The sequence below is a fragment of the Monopterus albus genome, unplaced genomic scaffold, assembly GCF_001952655.1.
Source record: "Monopterus albus unplaced genomic scaffold, M_albus_1.0 scaffold193.1, whole genome shotgun sequence".
In the NCBI taxonomy this organism is placed as follows: domain Eukaryota; kingdom Metazoa; phylum Chordata; class Actinopteri; order Synbranchiformes; family Synbranchidae; genus Monopterus; species Monopterus albus.
The window spans coordinates 31,172-53,088 of NW_018128073.1; the positions used below are offsets into that span (position 1 = coordinate 31,172).

The window sequence follows — 21,917 nt, forward strand, 5'->3', positions numbered from 1 at the left end:
CTGAGCACTGACGCTGACCACAGGGCGACGAAGACGGACACACAGAGGCCGAGGCGGCACATGATGTCAGTCAAACCTGCAGCCAATGAGACGAGGCAGAGGTGAGCCAGTCCACTGTTTGTATTTACCCACTGTCTCCAGTGAAATAGAAACAGGCACAAACATGGATATTTATGAGTGGGGAGGTTAACATGACTCACCAAATTAAAGCAGGTTACAAAGATGAAGCTGGAGGAGCTGGCGATGACACAAACACTTCATCACAACTACATCACCTTATTGTTTAAGTGTTTAAAAAGGCTTTAGGGAAACATTTCTACAGTACTGATCATGATCGGATGAAACTGCAGAGACAACCAAACTGACTGGCACTAATCCCTGTTTGAAGCTCTGTGACCTTTGACCCCAAAAGCTGAACAATGGGTGCCGCAGAGTCCGGAGTGAAGTCGATACGACGCTGTAAGACTGTCACAACATCATGAAACCAAGACATGAAAACACAAGACAGAGGAGTGTTTTGTACTTACGTGTGAAGAAGCAAAGTCGTGGACCGAGGTGACAGTCTGCTGTGTTTCTGCTGTGTTAATGACTAACTAGCGGTGTTTACTGAGAGTCCACAGTCTGCAGCTCAGCACCGTCTGCCAGCACTGTCAACACACACTCAAACCTCCAGCTTAACCTCCACCCACTCAGCTCTGCAACATCTGAGCCCCGTGTTCCCAATGCTGATGTTCTCATGAGTCTTATTACAACACACATCTCCAATGTGTTTCTGTTACCTTTGTGTCCTATGATGCTCTAACCACATGTGAGATCAGCTGAAGCGACAAAGCATCCAGTCCACAGTGACTCAGCAGCGCAGGCCGAGGCTGAAGGACCGTCTCCTCCAGGTGGACCGACACCAGACAGACACTGACTGGACGAAAAGGAAAACAGCAGTGTTTAGGAGATGTAATTATTTATATTGCCCAGAATCAGATATTACTAATTTCACTGTACAACCTGAAGCAAGAGCATCAGAGGATAAGATATGTAACAGACGTTGTTTGTACAGAATAAAGCAAAATATCACAATATGAAAAATCAGGACGACAGATTTAAAGACACTCTGTTGACATGTTTTTGTTAGATAATGTTGTGATGGTGGTCACATGACCTTGCCATAGCAGTCCTCAGCTCAGACCAGCATGCCGCTCAGTAATCAGCAAAACCTTTTAAACAGGAACGGAGGTCAAGCAGGGTCAGGAGTGAAACCTGGTCAGGCCTCCAGGCTGTCACAGAGCGCTGCTAGCTGTGGAAACCAGGACACTTATTAAGGTTAACCATTATCCTGTTTGTCTTCTTTTGTCTGGTTCCCTTGGCTTGGTTTCCCTTTGTGTCCCCGGCTGTTTTGACTTTCCACAATAGAAGTTGGTATGGAGACGTAGAGGAGCCGTGTCTGAGCTGGTCCCAGAACTGGCCCACTGCCTGCTGGCTTTGTGTCCACACTGGCTTCATGTTTATTCCCTTCACGCCCATAAACTGTTTTTTATAGATGAGATGTATGTTTTAGTCTGCAGAGTTTGACCAGCACAGGTCTGATGTACAGCAGACGTTTCTGGTTGAAGGTGGCGCCAGTTTCTGAAGGCCTTCAGTTTTTCTTACAGCTTCTACAGATCTATAACCCTGTGCTCTTGTTCTTCTTCAGGTTTGTCCAGACCCAGACTGGAGTCCACCTGTAGCAAACTGGGCTGACTGGACAGAGTGTAAAAAGACACACACTTGTGTGTATAAGGTCCCACAGTTCACACTGCAGGTCAGGACACAAACCTGGACAAGAGGTCCAGGAGCTCACTGTTGACCTCTGTGGTCAGACTGTGGTGAGGCCCAGATCAGGAACAAGGGCTCAAACCATGTCTAAAGCTCTGAGTGTCCCCAGGAGCCTGGTGGCCTCAGTAACTGGGACATGGACGAGGTCTGGAATCAGCAGGACTCTTTCGGGAGTTGGCATCTGACCAGACTGAAGAACAAGAAGGGTCTCCGTCAGGGAGGAGACCAAGGACCCAGCGGTCCCTCTGACAGAGCTTCAGAAGTCGCCTGTCTGCACAAAAGTTGAAGGCATCCCAATGCTTCTGAAGCAAATGTAAACCCTAGAACTGGACAGGGAACTGAGGTTGACTGACTTTGGAATCTTAACAACTTGGCAAACAACAACCAACCCCCTGAATCAGAATTCATCTGATGAAGTGTTTTGTCTTGACATGTGTCCAATCTTCCCAGAAGTTGACCTGTTGCCTAAAAGCGTTTTCACAGGAGCATCATCCCAAATTCCCAAAGGCAGCAGTGAGTCGTCTGGAGATCGGTTTACAGGCTGAGCTTCTTATCGCACATCAACACCAAAAGTGACAAAGAAGAAAGGACAGAAAGAAAATACTCAGATACTTCAGCAGTGGCACAACAGTGTGCATTCAGTAAAGTACAGGTATCTGAGAGAAAAATGTTCATGTTCCAGAACAGGAGATAAGAATCATCTCACACTGGTTTGTCAGTGTTTAGATGTCCAGTTTTAAATTTCAGCCAACAAGTGTTGACCTGTGTCTGCTTGTTATCTTCTTTGAGTCTAATATATTGCATTAATATCATGTATCCCAGGAGGTGTGGTTGCACAACAAAGTCATTGTCAAAGGAAAGACTGCGGCTTTCTGAAAGGACAGTGATGGAGAGATAAACAGAGACACCTCTTCTTTCTGCTCTGGATATGTTTTTCTGTTTTGTAATGAAGGAGGTCGTGTCGCAGGCAGAAGGCCCAGTTCTTTCACAAAAGGCCGGTGAAGACATGCCGCCCTCCCTCTCCCTCCTTCCCCCCTCCTCAGTCTTTGTCCGTGGACCAGCAGGTGAGACGGAGCCTTAAAGACGTTTACTTCTGGGCGAGGCTTATAAATAAATCAAAGCCTCCTTCATCTTGCTCATCTCCCTAGAAATCCTCCAGGTGATGCTGCACAACTCAGACAGAGCGGTGAGTTTTTCTTAAAACATATCTGGGGGCTTTATTTTTGAGTCTGGGAACAGTTTAGTTTGTCTGGAATATAATCTAGTTTCCTTTGGTTGCTTGTCTGAGCAATTTCTGTAAAGATCAGAAACAAACTAAACAAAATGTTCCAAATGGTTTGGAAGGTTTTTGCAAAAAGATTATGGTAAAGTTTTTCTTTTATGGCTGTATTGTCAGTCAGGTTTGGAAGGTATTTGCAAAAAGATTATGATAAAATTTTTCTTTTATGGCTGTATTGTCAGTCCACAGCTCTTAGTTATAACAGTTCTACATTTTTTTTGTCCTAACGCTTAATCTAAATGAAAACCAATTAAATAACATCTGGGTTTTATCTGGACATGAGATACTTGAAGATGTCATCAGCCAGTCAGGTGAGATCAGCAGACAGCGGCCGGTTGTGGCAGTAGGAAAATACAGTAAATGGCACTCGATTCTGGAGAAGTTTCTCTTAAAACAAGCTTAAGTGATTTATAAAAAAAATAATAGAACAGCATGGGAATAAGCACAAACAGACTGATGCAAATGTTCTCAGTGTAACTATCCCATCTCCTTCCTCCAGATGTTAAGGCTGCTGGGACTCCTCACCCTGACCTCCCTCTGCTCAGCCATGCTCCTACAAAACAATGATCAGGCCGAGTCCAGCGACGAAGGCTCCACCTCGGACCACCACACTTTCCTCTGGCCTGGCTCAGAGCAGAAGGAGGTTTCTGAGTCAATGGAGGAATTTTCACCAATATCCCGCAACGGCCTCGGGCTGAGTCCCCCTCCAGAGCCAGGACCAGGGCAACAGGGAGGCAACTTCACCATGTTTGAGACTCCTGACTCGAACCTTTCAGTGACACCCGTCCTGCAAGAATCCACAATCTGCGACATGCTGCTGAACGCCCCGGTTCCGCCACGTGTGGACGAGATTCCATTTTTCTGCATGTGTTCGCATTGCAAAGGCACCAAAGGAGACCGTGGAGACCGGGGTCTTCCAGGCATGGGCACCACTTTACATTACTTGTTTGAGTTGAGCTGTGTTTTTGTTCGACTGCTCTTACATCAGGATATCAAACAGTTTGTGGTGATGGCTGCCAGGGAGTGGCTCCTGCTGATGCAGGTCAAACACTGGCACTGTAATGAAACTATATCTAAAATTATTAAATGTTATGTTTAAGATCATCTTTTCAGGCAGTTTGTCGTAGATATTTAATCTTGTTTATAAATTTCTCAATTTTCAGCTAAAATAAACAAGACAGGAGTGAAAAGTAGATTTCACTGTGGTCCCAGTGATGTGATGTGATCAACATCAAACCCAAAATGTAAAGAAGCCATAAAACGAGAACATACTGTGCTCTTGAGCCTGGAGTCTGCATGTGGATCTAATGAGAAACTTGCATGAAGAGAGAAATAGTTATTTTACTTTATGTTAAAAAAGCTCACCTGTTTATATTTTATTACTAGTTTCCATAAAGGTCTTAATGCTTGATAAAATAATTTGGTCATGACAAAGTCTGAGAATCACAGGTCTCTGTAGGAAAGTGAAACAAGGCACAAACATTGCCAGGGTTGTTATTTCGATTTCCCCTGGAGTCTTTCAATGCTAAGTTTTAAAACAAAAACTGACCTCGCTCTAATCTTTGTTTAGGCAATCCCGGTAGTCCTGGGATTAGAGGAATGTCAGGGCTCAAAGGTCAAGCAGGATTCACAGGCCGTCCAGGAATAAAGGGTGAGTATCAGATCAATAACTTTGTCAAGGGAACAAACAAGGTAGGTTGGTAAGTAGGTAAGACTTTATTGATCCCACAATGGGGAAATGTCTGTGTTCCAGCAGCAATAGAGAGCAGCAACAAAACACCATAAGAACAAACACCACACACATATTGTGAGAAACAAATTCCAAAGTACCTAAAACCAAACAGAATATAGTATTTGAGAGACAATCAAGAACAAGAATGATCCTCCCACAATTAATCCCTGAGAACAAATCAAAATACCTAAGAACAAGACAAAATATAGTAGTATTCAAGAGATCAAGAAATCGAGGACAAGAATATTACTCCTATAATTAACCCAGCAATGGGGAACATACCTGTATTTCAGCCATAAGGATCTCTGAAAAACTATTCAAAAATACTTAAAACAAGACAATATAAAACAAACCCTTAGTCTTGTTGTTGTACAGGTAACTTAATTCAACTAATTGCTATTGCCACATTAACCCTTCTTCCATTTATGCCCCTCGTCTCCTTACTAACAGCCCTCCTACTACTCCTACTAACCATCTTAGAGGTGGGGGCCTCACACAGTATCACTGTTAGTGCTTCCACCAGGTGGCGCCAAAGAAAGAAAAAATATTAAATTTTTTACATGTAGTGGCTTTAAATTGGACTGTAGACAATGCAAAGGTCTTGAACCTTTCCCCGTTTCCCTTAGTTTTGCCTTTATACTTGATTTGTATTTGTTTTTGTTTTTTTTACACAAACCTGCCTTTGGTTGTTTTTTTCTCATCTGCAGCCAGTAGACACATCTTCGAACCTGTCATCAAAACAGGCCAATGCACTCAACCTAGTCTGACTAGTCATTCAGTTACACATTGATTTAGTCTTTTAACACAAGTCGCCTTTTGCTTTTCATTTATTGGGATAATTTCTTTTTGTCTGTTGTTACAGGTCAGAAGGGCGATCTGGGAGACCGAGGGCAGCCTGGAGCTGTCGGTTTCATGGGGCCAAAGGGAGAGCGAGGCTTCAAAGGTCTGTTCACATCACTGTGATGCCAGGACCTTCCCTAACAGTTGCAAAACATTGTTGCAAAAATAAATCAGTTTTATGATAATAACTACTTGGGTAAGGCTAGGAAAAGACCCTGGTCATTGTTAATAGACCAACACTCACTGTTGGTAAGAAATGGGAATGGAAAAACTCTTCACTGCACTCTACATGAAGTTAATTGATAAATAAAACCTATTCATAGCATTATTTTTGAAAACATCCTCACTCTACTTTTCACTGACAGCACAGCACTGCTCTTACAGCTACTGCTGCTGTCTGTCAAAAGCCAGTTTCCAGCCAGCTGAACTTATGCTCAAATCTAATGTAGATATTCTTGATGTGTATGTTACTATTTCCCCAGGTGATAAAGGGGACCAAGGACTGGAAGGGCCCCCAGGTGAACAGGGTCCTCAAGGAGAAAATGGCTTATGCCCTCAATCCTGCGACAGCGTTCAAGGTCCACCAGGTCCACAAGGCCTCCCTGGACCAGTTGGAGCCCGAGGCCTACCTGGAGTGCAGGGACCTACTGGACCCAACGGCTTTAAGGGCGATAAAGGCGACCTGGGTCAACCTGGCAACCCTGGACTGAATGGCCAGAAGGGTGATCAAGGAAGGGAGGGTGTATGTAACTGCATCGATGGGGTGAATGGAATTGATGGCAGACCAGGAGAAAAGGGGGCTAAGGGGGACAAAGGTGACACTGGTGCCCAAGGCATACAGGGTCCCATTGGACCAAAAGGCAATGAGGGCATCATTGGTATGACTGGGCCACCCGGTCCGTGCTCCCCAGTCATCCAATCGGCATTCTTTGCAAAACTCAACTACTCATTTCCTATTGAAGACTTTCCCATTCCTTTCCAAATTGTCATTACTAATGAGCAAGGGCACTTCAACCCATTTAACGGCATCTACACAGCCCCCATCAATGGCACCTACACCTTCACCTTCGACCTGGCAGTGGCCCAGAGGCCACTCAAGGTTGGCCTGTTTCTCAACCTCTACCCTGTCGTCAAAGTAACAGTAGGAATCAACCAAGCCACTGCCAGCCAAACTGTCATCCTGCATCTCGCTGCCGGAGACCAGGTGTGGCTGCAGGTGAAGAATGCTGTCACTAATGGTATATTCACAGACAGTGAGAGCAGCAGCACATTCTCTGGGCATCTGATATACCCCGACTCCTGTGATTTGCCCTTTGGTCGCAATCATGTTTTCCCGAATAACTATCACGATGAAGACTTCAGCTGGAATGGTCCTGCACACACCACCACCACCTCTAAACCATAGCTCACGTCAGTATGACAGACATAGATGAAGTATGCATGCACACCCAATCAAACAAAGTGTATTTATAACTGCAAGTTTTAAAGGAGGGGTATAATGTAAAATTGTCCATTTTTGAGATGAAGTTTTCCATCAGACAAGTTACTGTGGTGCACAAGAAGTCGTATAGTTTCTACTCCTCACCACTGTTATCTGATGAAACCAATCACAACTGCCCCAAAATGTGATGTTACAGGTGATGAGGTTCAATATTCCATCGTTACCATTTGTGGACATTAACCGGAGTTGGTTCTAAATGTGATCTGTGGTAGGTGGGTCTTGAGGGAGGCATGAGGAGTGGCTGCCAGAACCAAAGCAAAGCCATGCTAGGGCCTGACTCAGTGTCAGTCTGTTGGTCTGTCACCACTAAGAAATCCAGTTAACTGTTGGATCCACTGCCATGAAAGTGGGCTCAGATATTAATTGATTTTCTGACTACATTTAGTGTCCTCATCAGGCCAACATTTTAATTTCTCCAATACTTCATGTTTAGTGCTAATTAGCAAATATTAGCATGCTAAACTAGCACTGATGAACATGGTGAACATTATACCTGCCTCACAAAAGCATATTAGCATTTGACATTAGCTTTGAGGTCAAAGCACTGCTGTGCCAAAGTACAAAGTGAAAATAGCTGCCAGAGAAATAAGAATAATTACTGTTTCTAATGCAAGTTAATTTGTCTAGATTATAACAATCATCAACATTATTGCTTCTTGTTTTAAGATACATTAATTTAACAATATTCAAATTATGAACTTATATTTGAAACATGCTAAAATATTTTTAGTGTGGGCAAAAATGATTTATTTTTGTAGTGTGTGTAAACTGTTGTGTTCAAGTTCTGAAAACCAAACAACAACTAGAAGCTAAGCAGGAAAATACCCCCCCTTTAAATGCCGAGATAAATTCACCCATGATTCAGCACTGTCCGAAATATGAATGTACATGTAGGCTTTCAGGTGCCAGCTTGACATCTGCACTTACTTTAATAAACGGCTGACTGCAGAGTTTCTTCTCCAGCTGTAGAGGTTCAAATATTAAATGTTTTAAAAGTACAGGGTCCTCAGAGTTAATTTAGTTTCATGCTTGAGCTCAGCTGTCTGCAGCTTAGTTTTAAAGCTTTATTTTGCTTTATTCTGGTTTTAATGCTGTTACTGTTTTTCTTTGCCTGTGTAACGCACCCTGAATTGCCTCCGTGTATGAAACGTGCTACATGCATTAATTTGCTTTTATCAGTTTGCTTGCTCAGTTGTCAATGATGGATAAATTTTGTTGCTTGAGAAAAATAATTACAATAACTCACAACCAATGTGGCTGCTTTGATCACAAGTTCAACATTTTTTAAATGTATTTCAGACAAAAGTGACGTGAGATTCTGCCTTCTCACTTAACATACGGACTAACATGTTGGACTTGACAAAATGACAGTTTAAACAGCAAAGTATTAACACATCAGTTGTAAAAATGTCCCATGTTTACAAGTGACCCCCACCCACCCACACAGAGCCCCGACCTTCAGTCTTAGAAACAATACCGCACCAGGAAAGAGCAGAAAATGTAAGATTGGATCAATCACCTTTTATTTCAGAGTTCACACAGAGTCACAGCTGGCAGATAAAGTTCAGCCTTGTATATAAATGCTCCTACAAGCAGCTTTACAGTCCCACCAGTCATTTCCTCCAGAGACAAGTATGGGAAGATAAACCTGGTATTTGTCAATGGGTTCCACCCTGATGTGATCGACAAGCAGCCTCCGGGACGTCTATGATTTTTGTGAAATCAAGGATTAACACAAATCAATTCAATTCATTCACTCAATTTCATTTAAAATGGTTAAACAGGGAGATATTTACTGTAGACATTTTAACAATCACCACCTTGTAAAATATAAAACAGTCAGAGCCACTCTAACGATAAAGAGTGTCATCTTCACTAAACTGGATTCAGTCTCTCCTTCAGCTGGTTGCAGCACATTCTCTGGTTTTACAAAATGAACCCACGATTACCAACGTCAAATTACTTTAGATATAAACATCCCAGAATCTGCTACTAACTGGGTTACTAAAATCACAAAAGCACTAAAAATGATAAATTAAACAAATACTATCCTGTGTTTAGTCAGGACCTTATGTGTGGTTTTGCATGTTAGCAAGCAAATGTTAGCTAAAAGAAAACATCTTTAAATGGGAGTTAGGTACAAGTTCCTGGATCGGGTGTTGCACAGGAGGTCGTTCCCTGGCAGTTCTCACATTTCTCATAGGGGAAGTCAGTCATGATTCTCTCTGTCTGTAGAAAGAAACTACTAACACGTTGGTTAACAACATGGTCCAACTGCACGTCTGAGGACCTGCTCTGCTGCAGCCTCATGGTACTGAAACATGCAAAACCACAGACAGTCCTTTAACTGTCACCTTCTCCTGCTACAGCCTCTGATGAGACAAACCCCCAGCTATCTGTGCTCCACCCTGGTTCGCTGCATCTCCTACTTTTCTTCTGGGGCCACGTCGTCACCCCCAGACACGTTTCCATCTTCGTCCTCGTCGTCACCAATCATTCCTTTCAGGTAGGCCCGTTTGAACTCCTGGAACTCCATCTCCTCCTCCATCTCACTGCAGACGACAGCAGTGTCAGAGAGGAACTGTTCAGAGGCACAACACTGGGGTTTCTCACATGTACTGTAGGAGAAGACAGAAGCTGGGAGCAGACCTAGTCTCCTGGAACCAATAAAGCCTAGACAGTCTGACCTTAAACCTCATCAGCTAGCTGACTGTTACTTATCCAATAAAAATGACGAAATGTAAAAAAAAGAAAGAATGGGTGAAGAAACAGAACTGAAGAAACAGGATGAAAACACAGGGATATAAACAGCAGCTAACAGAGGAAAACCTAAAAAGCTAAGGATAAAACACACAGGAGCATGATCCCCGCATCTGGATGAAGTGAACTAAAGCGTCACATAACCACAGTGTTCATCCTCAGGCACCTGCTGTCAGTGACCTTTTATTCATTCACAACTCCAAAGAACTGATATTTCTTTAAAAGTCAAACAAAGCTTAAAAAGAGACACCGAGATTCTTTGACATTCATTTCTTATTGTTTGGAAAACCACCTTACCTCTCCTTCACTGGTGGCAGCAAAACACAAGACAAAAGAGAAAGGTTTGGGTTCAGTGCGACTGCCGGTGCACTTTCTTTCATCAGACCCCTACAATGTGGACAAGCTGAACAAACCACGTACGAACACATCTACGCACATAATTCAATACAGCTGTTATTTTAGAACAAACAAGTTTGATTAATTCCATGTAAAACTTTCCCCTCAAGCCAAAAGAAGGTGGTTTGTTTTTTCACTAGACACTAGTGAGACTATGCTGCTGGGCCTTTGCACACAGACACACACACACACACACAGTGAAATGTGTTTCCTTACCTGCATCAGGTTTAGGATGCATCAGTTTAAAGGGGATTTCCAGGGCGACCTCACTGCAACACAAACCAAATGTCTCTCACCTATTCATTGTGTAAACAACATGTTCAGCCAGAGTTTATACCGATACGTACGTCTGAAGCAAACGATATGAAAAGCTTTAAAAGATTTTATTTCCTCAGTCTTAAACCATCTCACACCAAAACAAACAAATCACTGCTTAAAGATTTAAATAGCTCAAGCTTGTAAGAGATCCATGATTCTTGTGTTTAGAGTTCAGCACCAGTGAAAGATCTGGTGATGTGGAAATACAATTGGAACCTGGGTAAAAAATACTATGTATTACAATTAAACATCATTAGAAAGTTCATTCCTTTTGAACAATGGTTAAAATTATTAAGTTGAATTCATAAGATAAATATAGTTAAAAGCATTTAAAATGTACCTTGTACTAGGTTGGAATGGTAAAAATAGCAAAAGCTTTGTGATGATTATTTCATGTTATTTTAAAGGTTCAAGGCAGTGTTGTGTGTAAAATATCATTATTGGTCACCCATCGGCAAAAGTAGTGACACCCAGGAAGGGAAGAAGAAGAAGAAGAAAGGAAGCGGGAGGGCGCAACTTGGTGAAGAGAAGGAGAGAAGACAAAACGTTTATACAGATGCGAACTATGTTGAGTATATGGACTGTACCTTAGATTGTCAACTCGAGGATCTGCTGTAAGATATTTCTTCTGTGCAGAGTTGTCTTGCAGTTGTGTGACATTATGTGTCTAGTCTAGTAGTATACCTAGCTACCATGTTAGCATTCGTTGGCTAAATGAATGTTGGTATCAGTAGTATACATGTTAGCATTCATTGGCTAAATGAATGTTGGTATCTAACCCGGCTTACTCCCAAGACTGGATTCATCCTTCTGACCCGGAATTCATGGACATTATCAGAGACAGTGCTACGTGAGTGACCAGTGCATCGTACAACTGTTGGGACCCTTCTGCCATTTCTTTTGGACACACAGAGATGGTAACGCTTCAGTCACTGGACTACGAATTATCAAGTAAGGTACCGTCTTTTATTTGGCTCTTATGAGTGAAACGTTTGGCCAGACCGCCCGAGCGTCCATCAGGCTGCAGTGGGAGTTAAATCTCAGTGTGTATGCAGCTGGTGGAGAGAGACAGTGTGTGGGTGGGTGTGTGTGGGCCTGCTACAGTTTTATGTTTATTTTGAAATATTGAAATGTGTGTCTTACTGGGAAAATGGGTCAAAGATATTTAAAGGGACTTGTTATTGTTTACCCTGATTTTTGTTGAGTAAATTAAGAAACTTTAACTTGTGTTTGGTTATTGTGTACAGTACCCTGTAGGATCTAAGGGCACATAATGTAGAGAGGTTTATTACCGACTTAAGATTTGTCAGTTACAGTTACTGTGAGTTAATTGAACTCAGGGCCATCACCTTATACAGTGGGTTACACAGTGTTAACTCACATCTGTGTTAGATTTAAAATTGAAAGCAGACTTTGGTATTAATGCCTCTGAGAACACGTTAAACTGCATCCTGTTATTTTGCTACTCTCGTTACGTCTCAAAACTAATGGAATAATACACTTACAAATACTAATGAAAACAAGAAGCCATCAACCCACCTTGATCCCATCATCCTGAGAGCGCGGCAGACACACGGGTGAAAATCAGCACAGCACAAATGAAGCATGAGCTTTGATTCTCGGAACAAGTTAACACAACACTGAGACAGAGGTCTGACAGATGAAACAGTCAAGCGGCAGTGAAAATACAAAAAATTCATACAGTAGGATATCAGCATAATACATTGTTTACCGAAAGATCTGTCACAGATTCTACTCCAACCCTTGTCAATAGACTAAAGGCAACGTCGCACGGAGCTAGTTTGGACAAATTAACTCTATTAAATCCTGGACTGAAGGCACCGTCGCACGGAGCCAGTTTGGACAAATTAACTCTATTAAATCAGATGTTGTATATTTTACTGTGAGACATGTCCACTGATCGTGGACTTGGAGCTCTGCATCAAAATTGTGACTGTGTCTCAAATGTAGGAACAGAACCCCACGATGTGCAACCGCCCTCAGACATGTGCTGTTGGAGAGGACACTGGTGAGGAAGCACCTAAAACACCAGCAGAATTGACACAAACCTACTTTTCATGTGGCCTTTTCTGCAGCACATGATGAAGCAGGTCAACAACCTGTCACTGATTAAATCTGTTTTAGTTTACGTTAGTGCAACAGTTAACCCGGTTTCATGACACCATCTGATGCATCTCACAACTGATGCTTCTGACAAACTGACCGAGATTTTGTGACATGGAATAAATGTGCATAAAGAAGCTGGGAGCCACAGTAAAGTGCAAGTCTTTTCTGGCACACACACACACACACACACACACACACACACAATGGCTGACCCTCCAACGATGAGCTTCACTGTGACTCTATAGGAGACCATGATGCCAAGAACCTCCTGCAGCACCCCCTCCTTGATGCTGAAGGAGAAGAGAAAAGATGACACGAGTGACCCAGTGTAACAAAGAGATGCAATCCTGAGCGGCCGCTGGTTGCTGCTCACATGCTTGATGAAGCCAGGTTGGTGTCTTCGTGCTTCAGCTTGCCGTCCAGAGCGATGCCCCTCCTCTCACTGTTGTTGGCCAGCAGAGGCAGCAGCGTGTAGGCCTTCTGCAGGGCCGCCCCGGCAGGCACCGAGTCACTGAGACACGAGCACACACAGTGACCGTCAGCAGAAAACAGGTAACTGACCGGCCGTCCGTAACGAGAGCAGCAGCGCCTCTGGCTGAGGTGACCATTGCAGTCCAGTTCAGAAGAGACTGGATCCATTAAAATGCCCTGGTCCTGGCTGTTGCTGTTGTTCTCTGACTTTGGCCTCACTTTTCCAAAAGTCATACATAACAAAGTCCAAAAAGTTTGAAACCAGACTCTTATCTTCTGTCTCACTTGATCAGTACCAACATTTGTATTAATTACCTGGCATTAGAGAAATGGAGTTTATTCATTATGCTATAAAACTGTCATGGAAAGAAATCTTTTCCTTTTTTAGGATGTTTTGAATGAAAGCTTCGGTTTCTAACTGGACTGTACAGATGAAATGCTTTTCAGTACAGACAAGAGCACATACAGATGTGACAGTGAACCTCTCTCAGTAAAGTGTTGTGTGTGTGTGTTGACCAGTACCCAAACTCCTCGATGGCCACAGACTTGACGTAGCTGTCGTTGGAGTACAGCACCACAGTGGCGACCTGATCGACTGAGGACAAGAGGAGACGCGAGTCAAACACTTGACACAGTGTAAATGTAGCTGACAGTGACTGCAACATGAGCAGTGAGCGTGACATTCACCGGAGACGATGATGTTTTTGATGTTTTTGCTGGAGTCGTTTGTGATGCTGACGTGCACTTTGACGGGCTCACCGTGGTAGTAAATCTGAAAACAGGATGTAATGAGAAAGTAAAGGTCCTTCAACACACTTGAATAAGCTTGTTGTAGGGTTATTTTTGCCATTTACAGAGTAAGAACATGTAGTCAATGAGCTGATCGAAATCTGTCTTACGACGGAGATGAACTGTTCAGAGGGAGAAGGCCGCACTTCCCCTGACCATAATACACAACTGGTGGGTTTCAGTCACATTAACACATCTGAGTTCTGTCAGACCACCGGGTTTTACTGTGCCATTCGATCCGCTGAGAGGTTCAGCTCTTTTGCCTGTGGTGTGGCGAGTACTCACAGGTTTCTGAGTCTTTGACAAGCTAAATGTGAATCTGAAGCAACAGACGGCAGCACTAAGTACGTCTGAAAAAGCAGGAGCACTTTTGGCAGACTTTATTCCATAAGCTAACTACTGTAACAAAGTCTTACACAGTTCTGTGATGTACAACACGTAACAACTGGCTTCTTCTTCAGCCCTGCATAAGCAGTGAGAGGTGTGAGATAGCCCACAGTGTACTGAAGGGTTAAAGACAATCAGGTCAAACTGACAAACCTGAATAAAAAATAAAACCTCAAATGTACCATTCAACCATAAAGAATTCAGTGAAAACTAGGCACCCTTAAAAATCAGGTGTCTGCAATTACATTAAGTATAAAGGTGATTAGCAGGGCTACTGAAAAACCACAAGATGGACAGGGTAAACTAACATATATATATATATATATATATATGTGAAAATAACTCATCTAAACAGTTGTCAAATATGCAATATTATGAAGGACACGTATAAATATAGAGAGGCTGAGGATCTCCCCACCTCTTTGTCCAGGCTGGCCCTGACATGCAGCGGTTTCTCCGACATGACAAAGTCCCTGGTGGTCTCCACACAGGGCGCTGCTCCCCGGCCCTCAGGGGCGAACTGGACCTTCCTGAGCGCCAGCTTCACTGCACTCCTGTTGGACAAACCACAGATGTTGCTAGACTCTCTCTGGTCATTTGAGTGCTGTGAATAAACTCTCTGACAATCTCGCAGCTCTTCTTGTGCTGGGCTGACGCTCACCGTCTGCGCACTTTAGCGTCCTGCCTCTCAGCGCTGAATGCTCGGATCTCGAACTCCACTGCACATTGCTGCAGAGGGAGAGAGAAGAGACGTCAGCTTCCTGTGACCTGCAGCGGCTGCTGGTTTGATTCCCCAGTCAGGATCTTACCGTACCTTGCCGACGTCATGGGGCGCTGGTTGGAGAGCCACTGAGCAAGGCAGGTTGTCCGGAAACTGAGGGAGAGATGCGGGCATTATTACACCCTGTATTTTATAATCTGATCACATCTCAAGTCACGCAGCTCTGCTTCTTAATGTTATACCACAGTAGGGGCTCCCAGACTTGGGGAACTTGTTTATGGAGACAGTAGTGGTAATGTCAATTTAATTGCTTTAGAAGAAGGCTGGAAATATAAATGCAAATTAATTTCGCCTGAGATTAATCAGGCTGCGCGATTATGAGGGAGCACATTACGATTCATTAAATTATGATTTAAATGTTTTGTCTAACAAATCTCCATTTATTTTTCTCAAAAAACAAGCACATTTTGAATAACTAATGCAAAGCAAGCAGCAGCCTTCTGAGATCCAGCTGATAAAGAGCGCTTGTTGTTCCGTTACTGCTCCTCTTCTTCAGCTCGTCTGGAAGCATCTGAAGCCCTGAAACTGCAAGTTTTACTTGTCTTGAACTCTGCTCTTTGTCACTACTTTCACTGTCCAGCCTGGCACCTGGATGTGCAGCCCCGCACCTCGAAGAAGAACGGGTAGGCGCTGTGTCCCAGCTTGCGCAGCAGCTTGGCCTGCGTCCTGGTGTGGATTCCCTTCTCGCGGTCCTGCAGGGGCGGGTACACCTGGCGGGTGGACAGGTACAGCTCTCTGCGGAAGGCGATTCCCATCACATCCATATCATCTCTGCCGTAGCGAAAGGTGCACGACAGGGTGACGAACACTGAGGGAAAAGGAGAGACACTGATCTGTTAAAAAAACACTTTAGTCATTTTAAATCCAAGTTAAAGCAGTTTAGCATCGATATATACATCTGTCCAATCTAAAGATGTGTTTTTGGTCATTTGTATTGTCCCAGTTTTGTATATCTGTTATGTCACTAAGATTTTTCTTCTTATTATAAAAAGCCAACACTGTGACTCCTGGCTCTGTTTAAATAACTAAAAGTTAATCAACTGAAGTGTAAAACCATCATAACAAACTGTTTCTCAAACAGTGCAGCTGAGTACAAAATAAGCAGTGGTGTTTTTCCAATCTGGAGAAATCCGGCTGACACATCAGCTGGAACAGTGCCCAGTCTGAACATCATGCAGCCTCAGGTCGCACCTCAGACATGGTGGGATGACATTTGTATGACCCTAACGTTGCTCGTGGGGAAATCACGGTGGATTTATGAAGAACAGAATCATTTTATAAAGGTTTGAGCAGCAAATGAAGCAGGTCCCTGTAAAGTTATGACAATATGTGTGAGATGAACTGTATCAACATGAATGACAAGTGTTCTGTCACTGACCTTTTCTTCCCTGCAGAGCCTCAGGATCAACGAGGATGACGCCATCTAGTGGAAAACAAAAGGCAAAGCTGTTAAGAAGATAAAGATGGGACTGCTTTTTAGACAGAGTTCAAACCTTTGAATCACTTCGACACTGACAAACAGCAAAGTGGTCCTGGTCTGAGGTGTCGGGACAGATGTGTTGTCTGACTGCAGCCACGTTCTCCAACATGTGGCTGCTGGCTTATTTTGGTGGTGGACGTTTGTTAGAGTGTGGACAAACTCACCCACTGGATCCACGGAGTCAACATGGTCGACAAAGTCTCTCTTTCCCATGTAAACTGCAACCTGAAGCAGGACAAAGAGAAAATCTGACAGTAATGACATTTGCATGCATCTGCACACTTTGTGAAATCGAAGTGAATGACTTCAAGACCTTAAGAAAACAAATACATATATCCTCCCAGTATTAATATGCATATATCAACATGTGAAACAGTCGGAACCTCCCCAGGTCCAAGGCTAAAAGTGTGTACACGAGTGTGACGTTAGCATGTTGTGTCTACACATGATGCATTCAGGCACAGCACTGAGTGCAGGTCATGCACAGACAAACCCAGAAAAAGCTGCACATGGGATGTGTGGTTAACAAATAACCGAAACAATGGAGTAGTCTGTAGTAGTCACACAGTTCAAAGTGATTGAGATCAAAATAAAAATCAATTGATCAAAATAATGACACAACATAGAACAGCAGGAGCACAGAAAAACATGAGTGTGGAAAACCAAAGTTGTCAGCTGCACACAGGTGTTCCTAATAAAGTGGCAACTCTTACACATGGAAGAGGGACAAGCGTTTGTCTTTGTCTCAGCAGAGTTGATGTGACAGCCTGTGATCTACATGCATGGCCCTGTACGCACACACAGAGCTGATCACAGCTCACATTGTCCTGAGTGTGCGCTGACCTGAGCTGACCTACTTCACAGAATTAAAATGCAACGAGATGGAAAATTATACTCAGACGGATTTAATCTGCTTTATCGGACATCCTGCTATCAAGCAGCATGTCTGGGGGAAGAGGTGGTGGGAGAGGCAGGCTGGTCCTCAGTCCACTGCCATGCTCACAGAACTACTATGACACAGCTGGATGAGTATTAGCTTCATTTGTGGCTGTTACCACCTGCACTTTTAAGCTAAAGCCAGGCCTGTCAGGTGACTTTCTGTAGGTCTGGGGTTAAGTGTCTTTCTATGCTGGCTGCTGGCCTGGTCCGGGACCACCACAACAGTACCACCTTGGCACTGACTCCAAGCCTCTGACCCCTCCTGGAGGGATGAACACCGTTCTTCCAGCAGATGTTCCCTCATGTGGTATTTTGATAACGGTGGTGGACACACTGTCTAACACGCTGCTCCAACATCTCCCATAGCTGTTCAACTGCGCTGAGACCTGGTGACTGGGAAGGCCACAGCATCTAGTTCACATCACGGTCATCCCCATTAGACCAGTCAGTGCCCCCTCGTGCCCTGTGCACAGGGGCTCTTTTACCCTGGAGGAGACCACACCCCTCAGGAGAGACGGGTTTCATCACAGGATGAAGGTGATCACTCAGAACTAGTGTGTGTTGATGTGCAGTGACTCTTAAGGAGACGAGTGGACCCAGACCATGCAGCAAACTGCCCCTGGGCCATAGCAGAGCCGGTGGATCCTCTTACTGCAGAGGTCAGGCACTCCGGTTGCACCTCCGTCACCCACCTGCACAGAGCTTCTTCCTGAGCTCAGGTCGAACTCTGCTGTTAGACCCAGCTGCCTGAACATCTGGCTCGAACATCTGGCTCAAGCATCTGTTAAATTTCCAATCATTCCCCCTTGTTTCTAGTCTGGGAAAGTTTATAAGGGGACTTTCACAGTGAACACGACTTATTCGGTCTCTTAAGCATTACTATCGTCTCATCTGAGATGTTCCACTCACCGAATTGTCCTTGCAAACCTTCTTGAAGACAACATGTTTTGGACTCATGTTGGTGCAGACTGAGGGCAGCGAGTCCCTGTTGCCTGGGAGACAGAAGGAGACAGGAGAAGAGTGGACAAGCTGTTCACATCTCTCTGACACTGAACAAGGACTGTTTGCTAAACCTGTTTACGATATTTTGGTGCCATCTTGTGGCCTAATGACCGGATAGTAAGTACATAAGGGAACTGACATCAATGACGAGTAAAATGTGGATTACTGAGGAAACACAAATAACTACAGTATACCTCAACAAAACCTGGTTTTTACACATTTCAAGGCTGTTACTCTGCATTATATTTTTGATCACTCTCTTTATAGATGACTTGAACAGATTTAGGTGAGCTAAGCTAAGATCTTAGTCCTGATAAAACCTCCCCAGATGTGTTTGACCTCTCTTCAATGAAAACAACACAAACTAACTTCACTTACTTTGATTGTTTTTCAATCAGGCAAAAAAAAGAGTGAAGAGATAAAATGTGTTAAAGTCAGATCAGATTATATTTTCAGGATTATTGTGTTAAGGTTGCTAAAATATAAAATTAAAGAAAATAACTAGGTACTTCTGTCATTCTCACAGCTGAGCCTACACCTGGATTAAATCTAAATTTTGTTAAATTTGAAAAAAAAAAAAGTTCTAGAACATGTTACAGATGTATTTTAGACCGGCTCACCTGTGCTGCAGAGGTGCAGGAGTGTTGTTGAATCAGAGGAAGAGATGAGTGTCGGTCAGAGAAGCTCTGTACGTGAACGCCTGCTGCCCCTCACAAGCTGCCTCAGTCCCGTCAGCCAATCAGGTGAGCCGGCTATGAAATCTGACCAACCCTTGATGCTCAGTATGACCCCCCTCCTCCTGCACTCGCCACAGTTTGCATACGGAGAGATGCAGACTTCCTGCGAATGAGCTGACTGAGAGGATTGAAGCTGGTTCCCCTTCAGTCAGCACAACGAGGCCAGATTAGAGAGACAGAGGGAGCATTAGTGGGCACGTTTTTTTTATTCCCAGTTTAGCCCCACAACATGCTTTCCCCTGTGTTTCACTTCTGGTTTCTGTTTCAAATACTTTGTCAACAGGTGGCAGCAGTGCCGGGCAAAGGTTTCACACGGTCCCAGTAGATCGGCCCCACGTTCATTCTGCAGCCAGACGAGCCCAAACCTCCAGCCAGAGCCATAAAGGACTCTGTTCAGAAACCAGAGGAGCCAGAGTCCTGCAGCGGGTGGTGTGGCCCCCACAGACCATGGAGTCAGTCTGGGATCACATGCAGACACAGAGACAGCAGCTTCTGGAACAAGCTATCTGCCAAGTACCTGAGAATACTGTAAGTTTAGCTTAGCAAAATGGCTGGGAGCTGGCTGGGTGGAACCGGTTAGCCTGTCCCTGTCCAAAGACCCACCCACCATCGAGAGCTCACCACACTCATTTGTTTGTCCCATGAAAAGAGGCTTCTATGTATCAGACTCACAACTGATATTGATTTGAATTGCTCCCAAAGTGTCAAACTACTTATTTACTTATTAGAAAAGCCTCTGAATATAGTGTAGTCCAGTACAGCACCACCTTTAACTACGACCTCAGTAATAAAACATAGAATTGAATTTATACATTTGTGACAAATTCGTCAAAAACAGAAACATGTCGAGCTTCATAAACACAGATAGATGTTAAAGTGGAAGTGTTGCATTGAAGTGTGAACAGCTATACCTAATAAAGTGGCCAGCCACACAGTGGTCTGTCAATGTTGGACTATTCACTCTGCATTAAATAAAAAGCCTATAACTTATATGATGCTCTTGTCACACAGTCCAAATATTTTATAGACCTTTAACAAACAAGTGAACCTGAGGCAGGAATTGACTGTAGAGGACGCTGTCTGTGCAGGGAGCTCCATGGAGACAGGTGTGTCCCCACCAGCCACTGCACAGTACACCTTCTAGGTAATTGGAGAACTGATGTTTTGTGGCTTTGAGTTACAAATTTTTATTTATTTTTTTGGTAGACAAACAGCTGCTTGACAGACAAATTATTGTGAAGTGTAGAAGAACACAAAGAAATGTGCGAAACAGGGCCAGACCTGGGAGCACGGAACCCACAGGTAACTTGCACTGGGCAGGGATGTCACCAGTGTAGAAGTAAGTTGTGCTGGTGGGGCAAGCAGGCAGGAATGAAGTCAAAGTCAGGTATCAGGAACCCACAGGTGAATCAAGCAGACAGGAGAGCGGTGGGGGTAGCTAGAGTGTCAGGAACACACAGGCGAGTTTCCTGCATGCAGTGCAGGAAATATCAGTGTCAGAGTAAGGAGACAGAGGCTGGACAGTACCACCAGAGCCTTTAAAATGCAGACATAGAGAATGTGCTGATTTACTCCCACCTCTGGATTTTACCAGTGAAAACCACAGATTATGACCTGAGGTTTTGGTTTGCACAGATTAGTGTGAAGAGGCAGAAAGTGATGCAGTGACCATACGTGGGACACCAGGGTTTGTGCAGAGACGGGTTGAAGGCTGAGCAGCTCTGACCCAGGCCACAGTGTGTAGAGGACAGCGTGACGGCGAGCAGCTTTAATCCACTGTCCTGCCCGTCAGCAGGTAAACACAGGTGGATTAATCATCATTATTACACAGGAGATTAAAGCACACACACTTTACACACAGCGGCCTGTGATGCATCATCCTAATCCTATTTATTCTTCTAAACAATGCATAAAGTTCATTTTAGTGTTGTCACCAACAAGTTTTACACGAGTTTAGTCCAGACTAAAGTGTTTCCTACACAAAAGCTTCTACATCTGCTTTCTATTTTCTTTATTATGTCAAAAAAGTTAGTTTTCTTTCAACAGATGGCAGCTTTATGGCTGTAATGTTCTGATGTAACACCAAACTGCTTTTCTAGTTATCTTTTAAAAACTGTCGAGATGACCTCATAGTGTTGGCTGATGTTATGCAGCAACATGGAGTCTGCAGTGTTTAAGTGGATTTAGTCATGTTGAAGTGGTGTTGCACTGTGTGCACATGCACTGTGCAGCTGCTGATGCAGGCTGGTTATCCACACTGTGTATCACTTTTACCTAACAGACCCTCTGTATTAAACATAAACCACAATAATGACAAACAACAAATGCTTGTGAAGTGTGGGTGAAGCAGCACATCTGCTAAGAAAACACAAAAAAACCTTTATATATTTGGTAATACAAACTTTATTGGGGAAATAATAAACTCCACTCAGTCATTAATAATCATCAACAAATTCTGGTCTGCTCTGTAGATTTCACCAAACATTTCACCTCAAAAACTCTTCATAACAAAAAAGAAAAAGGACAGAAAATGGACGAATGGTCCTAGTTTATAAGACCGTGGTCACAA

The 21,917-nt window shown here is 43.7% G+C and overlaps 2 protein-coding genes across 4 annotated transcripts; one reads left to right on the top strand and one right to left on the bottom strand.

Moving 5' to 3' along the window:
- On the top strand, positions 1–7,736 carry LOC109970263 (otolin-1). 3 transcript variants are annotated; one of them, XM_020617702.1, is made up of 8 exons: positions 1–101; positions 1,688–2,461; positions 2,632–2,873; positions 2,958–2,995; positions 3,588–4,008; positions 4,659–4,739; positions 5,683–5,763; positions 6,143–7,736. In XM_020617702.1, the coding sequence occupies exons 3-8, from the start codon at positions 2,738–2,740 to the stop codon at positions 7,063–7,065; spliced, it is 1,680 nt and encodes a 559-aa protein (XP_020473358.1). In that variant the 5' UTR covers positions 1–101; positions 1,688–2,461; positions 2,632–2,737; the 3' UTR covers positions 7,066–7,736. The 3 variants fall into 3 exon arrangements, with proteins under 3 accessions (XP_020473358.1, XP_020473354.1, XP_020473355.1); XM_020617698.1 differs by having other exon boundaries at positions 1,688–2,873; XM_020617699.1 differs by lacking the exon at positions 1–101 and having other exon boundaries at positions 1,329–2,873.
- Positions 7,737–8,838: 1,102 nt separating this feature from the next.
- On the bottom strand, positions 8,839–18,598 carry saga (S-antigen; retina and pineal gland (arrestin) a). Its single transcript, XM_020617731.1, has 15 exons — positions 18,519–18,598; positions 16,835–16,895; positions 16,569–16,613; positions 15,799–15,998; positions 15,224–15,283; positions 15,071–15,138; positions 14,828–14,963; positions 13,921–14,005; positions 13,756–13,828; positions 13,136–13,273; positions 12,975–13,052; positions 12,175–12,189; positions 10,534–10,586; positions 10,219–10,228; positions 8,839–9,713 (listed from the first exon to the last, which is right to left on the bottom strand). Exons 1-15 carry the CDS (start codon positions 18,564–18,566, stop codon positions 9,587–9,589), a joined length of 1,197 nt encoding a protein of 398 aa, XP_020473387.1. The 5' UTR covers positions 18,567–18,598; the 3' UTR covers positions 8,839–9,586.
- Between the last annotated feature and the right edge of the window lie 3,319 nt (positions 18,599–21,917).